The sequence below is a fragment of the Euprymna scolopes genome, chromosome 12, assembly GCF_053919585.1.
Source record: "Euprymna scolopes isolate OS-2025 chromosome 12, ASM5391958v1, whole genome shotgun sequence".
Classification (NCBI taxonomy): Eukaryota; Metazoa; Mollusca; class Cephalopoda; order Sepiida; family Sepiolidae; genus Euprymna; species Euprymna scolopes.
The window spans coordinates 46,960,052-46,978,714 of NC_136493.1; the positions used below are offsets into that span (position 1 = coordinate 46,960,052).

General features: G+C 37.7%; 1 protein-coding gene across 13 annotated transcripts in view; it reads right to left on the reverse strand.

Annotated features, from left to right (window-relative positions):
- Window positions 1–5,372, reverse strand: part of LOC145291269 (uncharacterized) — a 137,376-nt gene extending 132,004 nt beyond the window's left edge. For 5 of the 13 annotated variants that reach the window (XM_080136884.1, XM_080136890.1, XM_080136893.1 and 2 more), the window contains exons 1-2: window positions 2,148–2,492; window positions 993–1,793 (exon numbers count right to left, since the gene is read on the reverse strand). In XM_080136884.1, the coding sequence (XP_079993010.1) occupies window positions 993–1,727 (735 nt within the window). In that variant the 5' untranslated portion in view covers window positions 1,728–1,793; window positions 2,148–2,492. Of the gene's footprint in view, window positions 1–992; window positions 1,794–1,986; window positions 2,097–2,147; window positions 2,495–3,202; window positions 3,323–4,487 lie in introns of those variants that run through there. The other 8 variants (XR_013869373.1, XM_080136885.1, XM_080136895.1 and 5 more) reach the window with 5 other exon arrangements.
- Between the last annotated feature and the right edge of the window lie 13,291 nt (window positions 5,373–18,663).

Below are 18,663 nucleotides of genomic sequence, written 5' to 3' on the forward strand. Positions count from 1 at the left end.
TAATAGTCTTGAGCCAGACTAAATATATTCTTATATGAAACGATACCAGAATAGTTCAAATGTAATACTAGACTAGCAAGTTTAATCCAAACCAGGTGCTATTTACTAGCCTCCCCACGAAGGCAAAGTATGATTCAAGGTTGGGGACAAGATGACGCCTACCCCCCCCCCCCCTTTTACACGCAAAGGGGAGATAATTCTTCAGAATTAAGAAAATACTTAAGAATTTAATTTTTTAATATTTATTATAGTCTCGACCGCCATCCCTGGATTATGAGGGAAATCATTACAAATATACTTGTTAGTCTTAATGGTCAGTTTTGGCGAGATGGAAGAGCTAGAGGTACAGATGTCAAACGTTAGACCAGTTAACAACTTATATATATACACATACACATTAGTAATCTCAGTACTTACTTCTCTAGTGAGAGCGTCTGAAGCGTGATAATAAAAAAAAGGAGGGGGAATAATGCCTGGGACTTAACAGATATCCTACAGTTTAATCGTTGTCAAAAATTATACTGGGTTATCTCCCCATTTCATATATGATTCCCGGTGCTAAACTAGCTAGTTGATACAGAGGATCGACCCTGGGATCGAAGTGAGGTATGGATCTGTATCTTGAGGAGATCGTCCTCCCAGGTACTACCTCCTCCTAGCGCGTCACGCTGACGCAAATTTTACACCCATCAAGAGTGTCTCCTATTTGAGGGAGCTTGATTCATAACTATAAGTTGATTTCATGTCTATCTTTGCTGCAATGCGTGTCAGGGGTAAGTGGGGGTGTTGTTGATGGTGGTGGTAGGGGTAATAATAACTCTTAGAGGGAGTGAGACAGATGGACGGAAAGAACGAAGAGAAACAATTTTTTAACGTCAACATAAGGGGTGATCGGGGATGGAGGAGGAGGAGGAGGAGGAGACAGGGAACGACAACAACAACAATAACAAATGAGAAGGAGGAAAAGTAGAAGAAGCTGAAATAATACTTGCCTTCAAACAGAGGTCGATGTCTGCACACTGGCCGCATTTGATGGCGAATCCGACAATGTCACATTGACAACAGCAGCAGGGCCGGCTCCTCGCCATGACACCACCACCACCACCGCCGCCACCACCACCGCCAGCAGAACGTTTGCATGGAACGGCGGCGGCGACAGCGGCGGAGGAGGAAGAGGAGGAACGACCCTCCTTGTGACCAGAGGGATGGCAGCCTCCCGGAGACGAAGACGATGACGAAGATGACGATGATGAAGAAGAGGGATCAGCAGCACGGCCAAAGCAGAGACGACGACAACGACGACTGGGAGATGGAGATGCTGGAGATGGAGAAGGAGGAGGAAGAAGCGACGACGATGATGATGACGATGATGATGATGATGATGGAGGGACGGTACTGCTCGTAGAGGTACGACGACGGTTGTTGTTGTTTGGAAGAACCAAAGAGGGAGTCGTCGTCGTCGTCGTCGTTTGGAAATTGTTACTTTTGGGGTGAAAAGCGGCGAGCAGACAGCAGTAGCGGTAATGGCAGCAATTGTTGTTGGCAGTGGTCGTCTTGTGGGTTGCTTCGGCTTGGTCGTCGTCGTCGTCGTCGTCTCCTCCTCCTCGTGAGGGAGGGCAGTACTGGGACGAGGACGAAGATGAGCGGGTACTGACAGCATAGCAACTCATTCGCACGCTCTCCTCGCCATCTTTTGTTTGGTTCGAACTGACGTCACTGACACCCATTCTGCAGAAAGGCAGGTTCAGTCCCGGGCTGACGAACGAAGTAATCAGAAGAATCCTAACACCGAGCTAGAATGATACGAGAAACAGAAAAAGAAGACTTTAAAATCCAGTACGAAAAAGAAAAAAAAAATTTTTTTAATGTTTTTTTTTTTTTAGTCCATAATTAAAAAAAAAAAACAATTCGTTTTTCATTGATCTTTTCATAAAATTCTTTAAAAACAAAGAAAAAAGTGGAAAAATATATGCATTTAGAATTTACATTTTCCTCTCATCACCACATGTAAATATTATGTTTTGATATAGTTGTTAAGGCATTGTTTGCGACTAGACCTTCCATACAAACGCGATCGTTATTTTTTAAAACCAAGGCAAATCAAACGCGTCTAAAGAGAGAATGTATTAACAAGCCTTCCAACTTACAAGAATCTAAATATAGTTTCAGCTGCAAATCGAGTATGGTTGCGGTGCATATCGCGCTTTCTCTCTCTCTCTCTCTCTTTCCTCTCCACCATTGAGTTGATCAATATCTCCACTTGGCAATCACATGGAGGATTCCTGTCCCTGTAGTGCTTTATAGCGATAAAAAAGGCAGATTCATTTTCCAAAGCTTTGGCAGCACATCATAGATCACGTAGTATCCAAATAACTCAACACCTTTAACGGTTTTCCATGCGTTTGTATATTGTTGTAAAATCCCAGGCGTTAGTTTTACGGGAGTATTCCGAGGTTTAAGTCCGTGCTAAATAAAATAAGAAAGCGGTAAGTGCAGCTTCCGGTTGTGGCTCCAACGGTAACTTCCGGTTTTAATGATGGCTCCTTTTCTCCGCTGCTAAAAGCAGTTTCAATGTGTTCAGCGTTTATGCTGATAATTTTGTAGGGAGGGAAAAAAACAAAAATATTTAAATCGTCAAAAATTTGAATTCAACTGTGCAATTATGAAGTGCAGCGTTCTGCTTTAAATAAGTAAAAAAAATAAATAAACGTTTAAATAAGTAAAAATATTAAACAATAAATCATCTCTTTGTTGAAGTAAATAGAGTATTTCTTATAAAAGATTAAAGTTAATTCATTTTTCTTTTCTAATATAATTATGAAGGCATTTCTGTATTGTTCTGAAACATATGTAAAATCTTCAATAGTATGTTTTTTTTAAACAGTATTTTTAAAATGTGAAAAAAAAACCCCCAGCTTTTGCGTGTAACTCCACGTTGTTGTTCTAAAAATAGAACAGATTTTTTTTTCTTTTTTAGTTTGAAAGAATACTTTGTTTACGCTTGGCTTTTTAGCTAGGAACAAAGTGAAGTATGTGTTCTGGTACTATGCGTCATCCTTTCTAATCTCGATTAATGAACTAGAAGTTCTTCTAGACTGAGGTATAAAAAAAAATTGTTCGAATCCTTTGGCGGGGAGTTTCTCCCAAATAAAAAGGGCTTTTGTGCCTGGTCTCTCGTGGGGAGGTAGATAAATAGACTTACTTTGTTTATGCTGTCCTATCTAGGATGTAGTATTCTGTTCTGGTATTCTCAAAAGAAATCTTTCTAAAAGAAGGAATTCTGTTTATTTTTGTTTTTTAAATTCCATTTCGATTTACCAGCGCATTCCCTTTTTATGGTGGTCGGGGGGTATTCTCCACATTCAAAACTGACTTATACTCGTGGGGAAGCAAGAGCAAGACTGTTTAAAATTAAATACTCCACGTCCACAATTTTTGTGCTTTTTAAAAAATTTTAGTAAAAGGAGTGAAGTCCAGTTTTTGTATATACATATATATGTATAGTCTTCTTTCTTTCTTTAACCGCCAGAGACAGCGTTGTATAAAAAAAAAAGGCCGAGAGAGAGAAGAATGGAAATTTTTCTCGTCATGAGTTGAAAATGTAATATTGTCTCCCGATGCTTTTTTTTTTTTACTCAGAGCTTTCGAATGATTCATACACGGCAGTAAATTATCAAATGAGCTGTTTTTAGTGTTCATTAAAGCAGGGTTTCCCCCTTTTGTTAACTTGTGCAAGTGCGTTATTGTCGTTTCTTTTTCAGGAACGAAGGCGGGGTACCCTATTGTGTAATTCTAACATATTTTTAGCAACCAGCAAGGCATTTTACCCATGATCATCGCAGTACTATGAAGGCAGAGAACCTCAACACAAGCGCTCTTATTACATTGTTATATATGCATATATATATTATATATAGATATATATATAATTTTACAGGTTGAAAAGGATATCCCTATTTTCTTTCTTACATTAATATAACGCGGGACACGCGCTTAAAGTGAATGCAAAGGGCCAACTACCATTAACAACAGAACTACCCTGCATCTTGGCTAAGATCGAAATGTAGTATCTGTTCTGTACTGGTCGTAGAAATCCTTCTCGACTGGGACAGTTTTTGTTTTTGACCCAAATCCAATTTTTTTTTTTTCGGCGAGGTGGATTTTTCATTATGTTAAAAACAGATCTTGTGTTAATCTAGCCATTGTGGGGAAGCGTGTGTGTACGTGTTTTCTAAAAAAAAAAATGATGTGCCCCTTAGAAAGTGTTGTGGCTGTTGTGCGATTAAAAAAAAAATCAAATAAATATCAAGATTTTAAAGTACAAAGTTTAAAATCCTATCAAAACCAGTACTAAAGAGACAGACGCTAGTTTTTAATATCAATCTTTTTTTCTTTTTAGTTTATAAAGAAAACAAAACTTTTTTTTTTTTTTTTTGCCTAGCGTGATTATAAGCAGTGAAAAATAAAATTGAAAAAAAAAATCTCACCGACTTTTTTTTCTCTCTCTGTTATTGTTTAGTAGCGTTTGGTTTTTGAATATTGTTGCTATTAAAGTTAAAAAGTTCCGGTGAAGTTTGTACAAACTCTTTTGTTGTTGTGCTATGGTATATTCCACCGTTTTTCACTGGGTAAATTCCACGGACACAGACAAGAAGCGTAGTTAAGGCAGGGCATCATCAAAGAAATCCTACCACAGCTCCGTGTCTCCATTAGTAGGCGAGTTGTAAAAAAAAAAAAATGAGTATTATTGCCTGTACTTGGCAAAATGAAGAAAGACACACTGACTCTTAATACCTTTCTCTCTACAATACTTTCATCCCACTCTCTCCTCGGTCAATTCTAACCTTTCTCTCTCTCTTTCTCTCTTTCTGTCTTTCTGCCCCTTAGACTTTTTTACCCCCACCTTTTCTCAATCTCTAACCAACTCTACATTTCTCTCTCTATCTATTAGTTCTCGTAGCCTTTTTTTAAACCTCTGTCTCTCTTTTTCGTTTCTTTCTTTATCTCTATCTATCTGTCCTCTTAGCCTTTTTTGTTACCCTCTTTATCTCTAGTTTTCGTTTTTCTCTCTCCTATTCCTAAACCAATTCAAACTTTTTTCTCTCTCTCTTTCTCTCTCCACACACACACACACACACACACACATATGCATCATATTCTCTTCGTTTTTTTTTTTTACCTCTCTCCCACTTGCTTTCCTTCTCTCTAACATTTATCCGTCTCTGTCTTTCTAGTCTCTTACCCCCTTTACCTCCTCTCTTAATCTTTTCCCCCTATCTTTCCATCGCTTCCTTTCCCTCTCGCCTAAGCTCTCATCTTTCTCTCTCTTTTCCTTTCTGCCCTTATAGTCTTTATCCTTTTCCTCTATCTCTATTTTTTATAGATCAACCAATCTCTCTCCCTTTCTATTCGTTTGGCCTTATAGCTCTTTCTCTCTCCCCCACCTCTCTCCGTGTCCCTCCCTCGTCTCTCCTAGACCAAATATTCATTTTCTTTCTCTTTCTCATATATATATATATATATATACTACTCTACTCTTTACCCCCTTTCTTTCTTCTGCACCCTTCATCTTTTTACACTTTTGCTTCTCCAACTCTAATATGTATTTCTTTTTTCTCTTAGCGCTTTCGCTTTACACCTCTTTCCCCCCTCTCTTTCTTTCTCTCTGTCTCTCTGCTCCCATAGCATTTTTTTTACTCTTTTTCTGTCTTTCTGCCCTCTTAGATTTTTTTTACCCCCTCCGCTTTTGAAAAGCGGCGCTTCTTTTCTCTCTCTCACTCTCTTATACCAATTCTAACTTTATTTCTCTTTTTGCTTTTCTACTATTTTTAGACTTTTTACGCCATTTCTATTAATCTCTCTCTCTCTCTCTCTCTCTAGTCCCTTCTCTTCTAAACCAACGCTAACCTATTCCCTTCCTACCCATTTCTCTCTCTTTTTTTCTCTCTTTCATCCGCGTGCTCACATCAACATTGGAGAACCCGCTTGGCGCCTTCCTGCTCAATTATAGTGACTGACATCATTGAGTAAATACTTAGTTGTAAAAGTCTTCTTCTTTCTCTCACTCATTTGCCGAGCTTGAAACAAATTTGCTTTGTCTGTTTTAACTGCTGGCATTATTCGATTGAATCTACTTTGCTTTCTGGAATTGTCGAAACCTGTTTTTGCTCTTTTTATTTTATTTTATTTTTTTTAGCTTAGCCTGAAAAAAACCCCCAAAAAAACAACAACAACAACAAAAAACTATTACATAAATCTTCGCATTCTCTTCAAAATTGATTCATAAATATGTGTTTAAAACTACACAGTTCCTATGTACGAACTTCTCGCGACAGCTGGATCTCATACGAGATCGGTCTTTGACCCAGCATCCCCAAAAAGGGGCACGAGGATTGAGACAGAAAAGAAAATTACCACAATCGTGAAGGATGTCTTCTAATCCAGCTTACTTGCCTCCCCACGAGGGCAGAGTTAGGCACAAGGTTGGTTTTTAATGTGGGGAAAACCCAGCTCCCCAAAAAGAGGCATTCTAGATAGGAACAAAAAAATTGCCTCAGTCCATTGACGAGGACAAATTCTCTTGGCCCAAACCAGTGCTCAACAAGGAGTATCACAGTTTTTTGTTTTTTTTGTTGGGTTGAGATATAGTTTTGTTCAGTTCATTTCCTAGGCTTTATTCTTTCTTTGAGGTGTTACTTTATGATAGGCTCCCCTACCGAGGAAATGGAATGTCGACGGGGCTACTTCAGACATATTTGGTACTTCATCTAGTGCACTAGCTTTTTGTGACCTCACTTGACCCGGAGAAAATGAATAATACGGAGCTTATTTAAAATTACACTTAATTTAAAAAAAAAAAAATACAGAAATTACAAAAAAATCTTTGACATATGTACTTATTTTTTTTTTAAACTGAGAAAATAAAAATTTACGATTTTAATATGAAATGTATCCATTATAAAGCTGATTATGATCTCGATAGTTCGAATTGAGTTGCCTCCCCCTGCCGATCAAATCACTACGTCTCGCTTAGTCATAACATTTGATTTTCTTAGGTAAAAAAAAAAAAAAAACTACTTGATCAATTTACGTAATTTTTAGAATATTACATTTTCGTTAGTCTCCCCATAACGGATACGTACATGATAACGATTTTTCTGTTTTTTGTTTTTAAAGTGTCATTCTAAATTAGCACCAATAATACTATACTACACTTCGTCTCTTCTGTCGTCGGTTGATGAAGGGGAAATCGTTTTAGACAAGTAATTTTTATTGTTGTTCTTATCTAGAGTGCCCCGTTTTAGGGAACTGGATTTCCTTCCATTAAAACCGACTTTGCGGTTATAGTCAAGATTGTTTGTCCTTTTTAAATTAAGGTTTCTGCTGTCCATATAGTTGGATAATTAGAAATGGCAAAGCGAACAAGAAAACCATTCTTAACACGAGGAAGAGGCGAACTTTCATGTAATCTGAGAGGAAGGTAATAAATCAAAAGGGACTATATCTTGTTTGTCACCGTCCCGTCTACGGAGCAGAAACCGGTGTAACGTGGCCGTGTCACTTTAACTGTGTGACCACATTGGCTGTTACCATCTCAGGAATAAACAAACAAGGACATAAAAAAAAAAAAAGACACGACTCAGCATTTTTTTCTACGTGAATACAAAAAGCATTTATTCCAATAATTTCCGATAACACACTTCACTATGTTTCAAAATATCATGTTTCGAACATGCTTATTGAAACACTTTCATGCACGTGACTTTGTCGTCGCTTGCCTTTTCGCTTTTTTTTCAACCATGCGGCGCATTTTCTCTCTCTCGCTGCCCTAGAGTCAAAACATGTCTGATCACTTCCTTTGCTTGACCACGTGCTCTATTTTTATTTCCCTTTCTCTCCTTCTTCTTCCTGGGACGTCAGCGCGGGCACACTTGCTTAATTTGCATATATGCTAAGATCGCTGCTGCTGCTAATATTTTCACTAGTCAACTATCTTATGGCTGCTGCTAATTTTCTCACATGCACGCCATACATGCTATGTTAGACCAGAAGTCTAAACGAGAAGACAGTCTTGACTAACTAACTCTACTCTCGTGGGAAGGCAAGTAAATAGGGACTATGGAAAACAGATAATACACTTTGCTCCATTCTGAATGCACACACACACACACACACACACACACACACAGAGGTCACTGTTTCAAGCATTGCATCGCATTCTTTGTTCGCAATAATTCACAGATGCATTTCTGAAAACATTCGCATACGGTCTTATTCATTATTACTAAGTAAATTACGAGGTGGATTCAAAAGTTTCCAGATTTTTTTTCGTATAGGCACTTTCATTGATAGTACAAACACGTGAAACTCTAGTTCACTTCGAAGTAATCTCCTCTGGCTGCAATGCACTTGTTGTACCGTTCCAACAACTTCTGGAAGGCCACATGGAAGTCCTCTTGTGTAAGTGTGTCAATGACCCTCATCATAGCCTCTTTTATCTCTTCTATTGTCTCATAACGACAGTCTCTAAGGTTTTCCTTGAGCTTAGGGAATAACCAAAAGTCACAGGAAGCAAGGTCTGGATTATAGGGAGGGTGAGGAACTTTCTTGATGCCCATCTTCGTCAAATAGTTTGTGACAAGGATGGAGTTGTGGACTGGTTCATTTGCGCAAATCTTCCGCATCTTCAGTTTCTTGCAAATAAATGTGTGTACAGTTCCCACACTGACATCAAACTGTGCATTTATTGTCTCTATAGACACACGACAATGAAATTCTTTATTTGGCCAATCAACTCTGGTGTTTTGACTTCCTTACTCCTCCTACGCTTCTCATCATCCCTCATAGACTCCCTGCCTTCCTTGAATCTCTTATGCCACTCTAAAACTGATGCTTGATTCATGCAAGATGGTCCAAAAGCAGTCTGAACATTCCATACGTTTCTGTCGCATTTTTCCAAGTTTAAAACAGAATTTTATTGCATAGCATTCTTCAAAAGTGTTCTCGTGTCCAGATTGCATCTTTAAAATTCACCAGTTGTGACAACCAGGCTTTAGTAGGGTGTATTCCAATTCCTGCTGTAGCTGTTCATTTGAACCTGAAATAAAAATTGCTCAGCCATCTCATAGGCTGTATACTGAATTTTCAAGAGTCTATGACAATTTTAAATACCTGTACAAAAAAGTCTGGAAACTTATTTAAGGCATCTTGTAAACTATAGATTGGTTGGTTGTTTTATGGCATATCAACCCGCCGAATCCAAAGATTTTGAAGAAAAAATTTTTAATAGAATATATTTGTTTTCAAGCCGGTTTTTATTTAACTCATAGTTGGAACCCTAACAGGTACTACCACTCCGGGTCAGAGTGGACCTGGGAGCAATGGTAATTAAACGGTGGCTCCACACTCCCCAAAGCCCACAAGCTGGGGCCTCACCACTAGATATAGTTTAAGGTCATATCCAGGACCCCCATTGAGGGTCTTTTATCCTCTGCAGGGGAGCAGTCTGTGTATTCTAATGCCCCACCGACGGGCCAGTAAACTATAGAAAAAGGGTGATTGTGCAGTAGAGTTAACAAGGAAAAGAGATGAAAAAATAGACTATTAACAAACGCTAGAAAATTTATTTTTCATTCAGGTACCTTTACTGATTATAAGATTTATTGGTCCCTTGACAAAAGGAAGGTGGACCTGTAAATTCACCCTTGTCCTGTTCTTTGTCTGTCTGCACTTTTCTCAATAACTACGCCTTGGAATTTTTGAAATTTTGCACAAACATTAAACATGATATGAGTAAAAAAGTAACAATGAATTTTACAGGAAAACTCTGGTTGTCCCCCTAGAGGTGCCCTTTTGGGTTAAAATGGCTAAAATTAACACGTCTGTGCTTATTAAAAAAAAAATATACCCTGGACTTTTATAAAACTTTCTGAAAATTTGTAACTAACTGATTTTTATATAATTTTGTTTGTCTATACTTTGTGATAACTCTTGGGTGTGCCCCAGGGGCTCTTTTAGCGCTAATAAAAACACTCCATTTTTGGAACTATTTTACCATATTTGTCCAAAATTTCCTGTGTATGTCTATTTAGCAGTTCTGCATGGTGCTGAACTCAAATTTAAATATGTTAAGGCCTTGGGGACTTTTGGGGCTTCATTTCCCCAAGGCCTTAACATATTTAAATAGTGGGGCGGGGGGGGGGCAAATGATGGACTTAGTCATTTCTTTTTTTGCATGGTGCAGAACTCAAATTTACATATGTTAAAGCCTAAACCTGTACCGTTTGTTAATTTTCGCCAGGAATTGACATCCCCTGGGAATTTTTGGGGGTTAAATGGGGGGGGGGGCAAATGCTGAACTTTATCATTTTTTTTATGCCTCTTTCACTGTGCACTCGCAGGGAATGCATGCATGCTTCACTTTTTATCTATTTATTTGTTATTGTCACTTCCAAATCAGCATGGTTTTTAATATGGTCGACAATTTTGCCAGGACTTGGTTGTGAGTTTCAGTCTTAAAAGATAATATTAAAAAAAAAAAAAAGAAGTTTTTCTAATTCAATTAACAAACACCTTCTGACTTAGGCTTAGATTCCACTTACCCACTTAGAAAACAATTTCTGGCAAAATTATCAATCATTTTCGAAAGCACACTGGCTTGGCTAAGTAAAAGTGACGCTAACAAATGTGTAGATAATAAATCTGACATTTTGCAGTATAGACAACAAACCAAGAAAGTAAAAAAAAAAAACAAAAAAAAAAACAATGTCACCAAGATATTTAATGGGTGGCTCATTAAAAAATCAGTAATTTGTTTAATTTTCAATTTTTGAGTGATTATCAAGATTCCGAAGATGACTGCCATTTTTTTTGTTCCAAGGTAACACTTGACACTGCTTGTGTTTCAAAGTAAATAAACGCTTTAAAATAAGTTAAAATGCAAAAGGCTTATCCATGTATATAGAAGAGTAACTTATCTTGCCTTTGGTAACATTTATTTGTTATATATTTGTTTTTGGCCACTTTTTCGTTTTGTTGGCTATACTGCAAAATGGCCAAATAAATCTTATAATCAGTAAACGTATGTCAATGGTAATTAAAGAGATGAGTAGAAAAATAAATTTTCTTGCGTTTGGTAACAGTTATGTGTTGTCTGTTTCTTTTTCACCGATTTTTTTTCTTGTAAACTAGATACTGCATGATTGCCAGAAAAAGCATCAGTTTCATAGTTGAATTAAAAGTATAGGAATTATAGTTTAAAGAACATTAAAAACCAAAACATTTTTATAAACTAATAATCAAAGTGTAGTATCTGTTCTGATGCTTCACTACACTTTTTTTGGTCTTGGTTAATGGAGGAGAAATCCTTCATGACTGATACAGTTTTTATTTTTCTGACTAACCAGAATGCCCCTTTTTGGAGGAGCTGGTTTCCCCCCTGTCCCATCACCACACTAAAAACCGACCTTGTGTCTAACTCTGCCCTCGTGGGGAGGCAAGTAAAAAAAAAAATAGTTATAATCATTCTTAAGGTTTTCGAAAGTAATAGCTAAGAAATAATATGGAAAATATAGAAACAGGAAGAAAATAAAAAAGCAAGACTTTCCTTTTGGCTAAGAGCAAAGTCTAGTATCTGCATTTCTACACTACACTGCATTTCTTTTGACATTTGGTCAGTTAAGAAGATATCCTTTTTGATTGAGGCAATTTTTATTTGTATCTCAAATCCAGATTGTCCCATTTGTAAGAGTTGTATTTTTTACACATTAAAAAAAAACACCCTTGTGAACATTCTCTCTCTCTCTCTCTCTCTCTCTCTCTCTCTCTCTCTCTCTCTCTCTCTCTCTCTCTCTCAAGTGTGTGTGTGTGTGGAATGATCTCAACAAATAGAGGACTTTTCTGATCTTCAGGCTGAAATCAAAATGTGTCATCTGTTCTAGACTGACACGATTGTAAAGAAAATTGTCTGAATTTGTCTCCCCTTTTCTAGAAACGGGGGATACCCCCCCCCAACCCGATTCTTTTGAATTTTGCAGGAAGGATTGAACTCCTTGCTGCTCGGTTGGAGACCTGGATAGAAAGTACCAGTGACATCCCCATCTTTTGACCTTGTATCACATCTTGCTGTGGTAGGCAGAAAGTAAATATCGACGCTCTCCTCCCACCACACACACATTGAAAAACCAATCTTGCGGCTAACTTTGCTCTTGTCCGGCATTCAAACTAAATTAAAAACAGTATATGCCTCCACCTTCATGGGGGTAGGGTATTGTCGGATGCCAATGAATTCTGGCTAATCCTTCTAGAGCAGTGGTTCTCAACCTTTTTTTACTCATAGACCCCTTTTCCCTTCTTTTTATCTTGGTGGACCCCTTCATAACTATTGCTCATAAGACAATCTTCTATTTTTCACTAATATAAATTTGAGGTTTTAATAATCAAAGAAATATTATATAATTAAGCTTTATTTTTAAATGAAAACTAATTTAATGCAAATAAAGTATTCTACAACAACTATAATAATATATATATATATTATTCCTTAATTGGAATTCATTTTTTAAATTTTTTTAATAGTCCGAAATAAAAATAAATTAACTATAATAATTATGATAATAATGATAAGTAGTAATAATAATAATAATAATAATCTAAATTAGAGTGATAATAATTCTTTACCTGTGGACCCCCAGAAATATTCCATGGACCCCTAGGGTTCATATGGACCCCGGTTGAGAATCCCTGTTCTAGAGTATACCCAGAGGGGAGCTGGATTCCCTGTAGTATTGAACTGATTGCATCTTACATCCCATCTTTTATTCCTGTCCTGGGCTGAAAGTATAGTAGCCTGAGTGTTCAGCACTCAGGCAGGGGATTAGAAATCCTTCTAAGCTGAAGTAATTTTTATTTATTTATTTATTGGCCCTACCCAGAGTGATTCTTTCTAGCCAGGTGGATATCTCCTTCCCTTTCTTTTTTTTTTTTTTTTTTTTTCATTCTCTCACACACACACACACACACACACACACACACACACACACACACACACACAAATAAACAAATCTGAATTTGTGTCTAACTTAACCCATGTGAAAATGAAGGGAGTGAGAACAAGTAGATATTTGTTTGCTGTCCACCACAGCAAAGTGTGACACAAGGTCAGAAAGTGAAAATGAGGCAAGCTCCCCTAAAGGAGGGGCACAAGTAAATAGCGGTTCAGAAATGTTTCAATTTAAAATTTGAAACATATTTTTCTAAACATAAAGCAACAACTCTCTTTTTCTGTCTCCCTCTCAGTCTCTCTCTCTCTCTCTCTCTCACTCTCAAGTGACTTGTGTGCATGTGTAGAATGGTTTCTACCAAATTACTCCGTCAATATATACAGACTTGAAACTTAATATATATAGAGGATTCAATTGTATGGAACAAATTCGATTTGCTTTTAGCATTAAAAATAGCTGTTAGGGAGTAAAAATTTTAAAAATGGAACCTGGCAGGTATAAGTAAACTTAATGTGTATCATCCATGCATGCGTAAATATACATTTATGCATTTAAGTAGGTTAATTAAGTAAAGTTTTAATCTTAGCTCAGATGGAGAGCTAAATATTTTGGTTTTGACTCTAGCTGATGGCACCCAAATCATATATTTTTTAAAATTTTGAATCACTACTATATATTTGGTACAATATAATAATTAATTGAGAATTGGCTCTGTAATAATAAATATAAAATCTGCATCAATACAATATCATTCAAGCATACTGACTAGGCAATGTCAGGCAGCTTGCTAGTATATGTTGCATGATGGATTAATTTAGAGTTTGCACTAGTGATGGGATGATTCCAATATTTTTTCCGATGCAATTACTGATTCCGTGCTAAATTCTTGATTCTGATACAATTACCGATTCTGATTCCGATTCTTTATAAATCTCTAATTATTTAACTATAAGATTGTTATTTTCCTTGATTTTCGTAAAAATACGTGAAATATGCAGATATGTTCTTAAATGTCAAAATACACTTGTGGAGGATGATCTATCGATTTTAACTTTACTGGTAATTTAAAATCAATAAATATTTATTATTTTATCATTATTACTAGCAAGGGAAGGTTTTAGTTTAAACAAAATTAAATAAAAATAGACAATTAAAAGGATTGTTTTGGCATTGGAAACAGGCATCAATTTTTCCGATTCTGATTAATCGTCCCAACACTAGTTTGCACTGCCTTTAGTGGTGTCACTATAGTTTACCCCTGAATAAAGAAACCATTTGATTGAATTCATTGCACGTCTTGTGTTTTCTCTTATCTATTGCTATCCACCTCCTTTTTGGATTACCACCCTTCCGCGGTGAAGGAGCTAGAGCGTTTCAATGATCCCTAGAGCTATGCTGGTGGGAGCGAAAGCTCCTGGCAGGGCTATCCTTGCCAGAAAGGTCGATGGATAGAAACCAAAGAGTGATCCCTGGTCCTCCAGGTTGGGGGTTTGAGCATAGGGCTAACAACCCTTTCTTGTAAAACAAGTATGTTACAGAAATGGCAACAAAGAGAACCCCTACTTCAGCATGGCGGGGGGGGGGGCTTCTGAGTCAAGTGAAGCTCATATGAATTGAATGCTGGTGGCCAAAGCCGAAGGGAGAGGAAAGCTATGTAGCATTCTTGGGATTCACTGGCTAGGCTGGCTCAGGATAGACAGAGGTGGAGGGGATTTGTTGCTGCCCAACACACCACTGGGTATAATGGTTGATGACGATTGCTATCCATGTATAAACGATGATGAAACATGGTAGCAGTAGTGGGACCAAATGATTTTCAATCATGAAGGAGAAAATGGAAATGTATTTTAGAAAGACGAACACAGATAAGTAACGTTTTGCTGGTTGTTTAATTTGTGATTTGTGTGCATATAGAATAAAAAAAATAAAATGGCAGAAACAAATAAACCTGTGACTGGCATAAGACCTCCTGTCTATGGAAAATAATTTATCAACAAATTGAAAACTTTTTCAGCTGAAATAACATAATTATGCCATTATTGCATACTTGGTGAAAATACCGGTACAATACCAAATGACAGCTTTGCTTCATATGCTAGGAGACAAGGCATTAAAAGTCTATTATGGGTTTCAATTTTTAACTCCTGAAGATGAAGGAACACCCTGTGAAATAATTAAGGCATTTTTTTTTTTTTTTTTTTTTACACAGTGGTCACCACTTATCAAGGCCCAGAAGCCACTCAGGGATAAGGGTTATTGCAAGTACATTATGTTAGTGTGGAAATTTGATGAAGTGTTTACTTAAGGGGGCGGTTCATTAGGAATTTGTTAACGTTGGACTTAAACACATCCAAGTTGTAGTCAGATGGGAAGCAGGCAGACGGAACAGAGTTAAAACTTTTTTACTCAATACGCTATATTGGAAACAAATGAAAAATACAAATGTTATGTCTTGCATACAAGAAAATAAGAAGAATCAGAAACTGTTGAAACATTTATTAGGTCACTTCATCTATAATAAAAAAGCGAAAATCTGTGTGTGTGTGCGTGTGTGCGTGTGCGTGCATTTATTTTGTGTGTCTGCCAAAGGCTTTTTTCGGGGTGGGGTCGCTCAGGAGGGGGTCACTAATTCTTGCAACTTTTTATATACTTTCTAGATTATAATATCTTCGATTTACGAAACGAGGTCATCTATATCTTTTATATGAGTGATTCTTATGTTACCAAAATTTGTGCTGTGATTTCATTTCTCTATGGCATGATGTGTGACCTAGAAAACCAGATGTTGACGTTCGTTTAATCACCTGCTTTTTTAAGCGTTTAATTTCACCTATTCTTACTTCTCTGCCCGCTTAGCGTCGTGGTAACGTGTCGCACTTTTTTTTTCTGCCTTAGCCTCAAGGCTTTGGGTTCGAGCCTACCTCCCTACCAAAATTTTTCTTTCTTTTAACACCTACAAACACCTGGGCAACGCTGGGTACCCCTTCTAGTCTATATATATAAAAAGCAAAATGGGCGTGCGTGTTTGTGTATGTCCGGAAAAGGCTTTTTGGGTGGGGGTTTTCGCGTCAGATTCCGGGAGAAGTTTTCTTATACTTCCTAGATTATAATATCTCACATTCGCAAATGGACACAGTCTCTTTCCTTTTTTTTTTTGATCGAGTTTTAAAAAATTCCCAACGTGCCATCATTTCAGGTGTTTATTTGGCTTTTTCGTATAAATGGAAACTGTTCAAACGCAAACAGCAGGTCTAGTGGCCGAGGTGCGGTATCCTTGTACGCACCAAAATGAGATTAGTTTGCGGTCAACGGATTGGGGAAACCTTTCTATACTGAGAAAATTTCATTTTTAGCGAATTGTGTCACATTTTGTTTTCGTGGGAAAACAATTAAATACCGACAGAAAGCAGCAAGCTTACCTATCCCCCAGCCAGTTTTAAAGGCGTGGCGACTCCTATGGTTCATAACTTAATAACGAACTAATTCAATTTACTATCCTCTTTGGCCTAATGGTTAGCAAGGAAGATTAATTGCACTACGTTTTTGAGTTCGAGCCCACCTCTCTCTCTATTTTTAAAATGTTTTTGTTTCAATTCACGAGCTTCTTTGGCTTAATCGTTAGCATGGAAAACTAATTACCCACCTCTCCCTCTCTTTTTTTATCTTAACCACGTGGAAGCCATTCTTAACATCGCTTGGTCCTTGTGTCAGTATCCTCCACCTGGGCAATGCTGGGTATCCTCGCTAGTATGTTGATAAAATCTTGTCATTTTTGTGACAGCTGTCTCTCACGAATATTGCGAGGTCAGATCATTCTTGGAATACCTAACTCCCATACACAAGCGGAATTACTAACAATGAGACAGATGCATAGACATATGTGAGCTCTCAGAAAACGCTACGCTACAGCATAAAATCCTAAGATGCGACAAAGTGAACAGAGTCGATTTTAAACCTAAGAGAAAACCATCGGCACAAAGTCACAGAGAATGTAGGGCATACGTGTCGCAACATGAACCGAGTAAAGTGTTATGTTGTGTTAAGACATGTTTCTAATGTAATAAGAAGAACTACTTTTTTTTAATTTTTTTTTTTTATTACATTTTCACCCCAAACAAGGCACATTGCCACTTTAATGTAGGGGGCTACTATCAGGGGAAACATCTACTGGGGTACTATGTAGGGATTAGGGCAGCGAGATGTTGGTTCACGTTGCACTTGAACTTATGCATGTCAGTACAGTTGGGGAAGCAGTGACCTGGAATGGAATTCCAAAGTCTAGCAGTTCTGGGGAAGAAACTACTGGAGTAGAAAGATCTTTTACATCTAGGGATCTCTACAGTGTGGGGGTGGGATTTTGCAGCTTGTCGGGTCTGTCGAAGGTGTTCACGTCGTGGGGGCACAAGTGCTTGCAGTTCTTCAGAGCATTCACCATTATAATACTTGTAGAACAGGCAGAGGGATGCAAAGTTTCGACGATGGGACAGAGGCTGAAGTTTAGATGCCAGTTTAGGGCCTATCAGATTTGCGACTCTCTTTTGAACCCTGTCAAGGAGCGAGAGACTAGTAGCCGATGCACCGGCCCAAATATGACAGCAATACTCCATACATGGGCGAATAGTGGCCTTATAGAGGTACAGGATACTTTCGGGTGTTAGAAAGCAAAGATGTACTTTGTCTTCTGGCCATCCTTCCACAATTACTCACTGTGAGAGCTGCATGCAGGGTGTTACTTTGCTATCAAATGCAAATCTATAAAAAAACAATACCTTTACAGTTGAAACACAACAAGATGACAGTGGTAGTATTTTAAACTATGGACACGTAGACATAGTCGCAACAAAAGAAAAAATGAATTCTGTAAGACAAGAAGTAATAAAGGTGAAGATTGTGTCGGCTAACTCTTTCTCTATCATTTTATGATGATGTCAGGTAAGCTGAATATATTCCTGTGACAGAGGAAAGGTTGCTTGAATTGGACTCAGCCATAAAGGAAGACAGAAGCATGCAGCTGTCGCAGTGAGTAATTGTGGAAGGATGGCCAGAAGACAAAGTACATCTTGACCCAGAGGTAAGGCCATATTTAACATGTGGAATAAAATAACTGCAAGATGGGTTAATTTTTAGAGCTTTGACAGAATTCAAAATAGACTTCATAGCCTCGTAGGGAATGTCTTTCTAGCAGAAGAGATGTCGTAGGGAATGTCTTTCTCACAGAAGAGATGTTGCGAGTTTGTTTCTGCTTTATCGTTATTTTCATGGCAAGTGCTCGACTGACTCCAATCTATGGTTCCTCCTCGCCAAACTTTTACAACAAACACCCGTCTAGCAGAAAACACTATTAACAATTTCCCTCACTCTTTATCTGTGCCTAAACCTAAACGTAGATTCCATGAACAAAGCTTCTTTCTTAGAATTGTACGCTTTCCAGCTGACTACAATATAGTTGTCTTCAAGTCTAACATAAACAAGTTTTTGATGAGCCGTTCCATATAAGTTAACAAATTTATCGAATTTCCATTACTAACGATTACTATATTGTCCAATTTCTACTGTACACTCTGTAACCCTTATCCTCGAGTGGCCTCTCTATGGCTGCCTGGGATAGCTTCCGCACATTCATATCAGATCTACCTCTGCATTCCATGTTTAAAAAGGATGT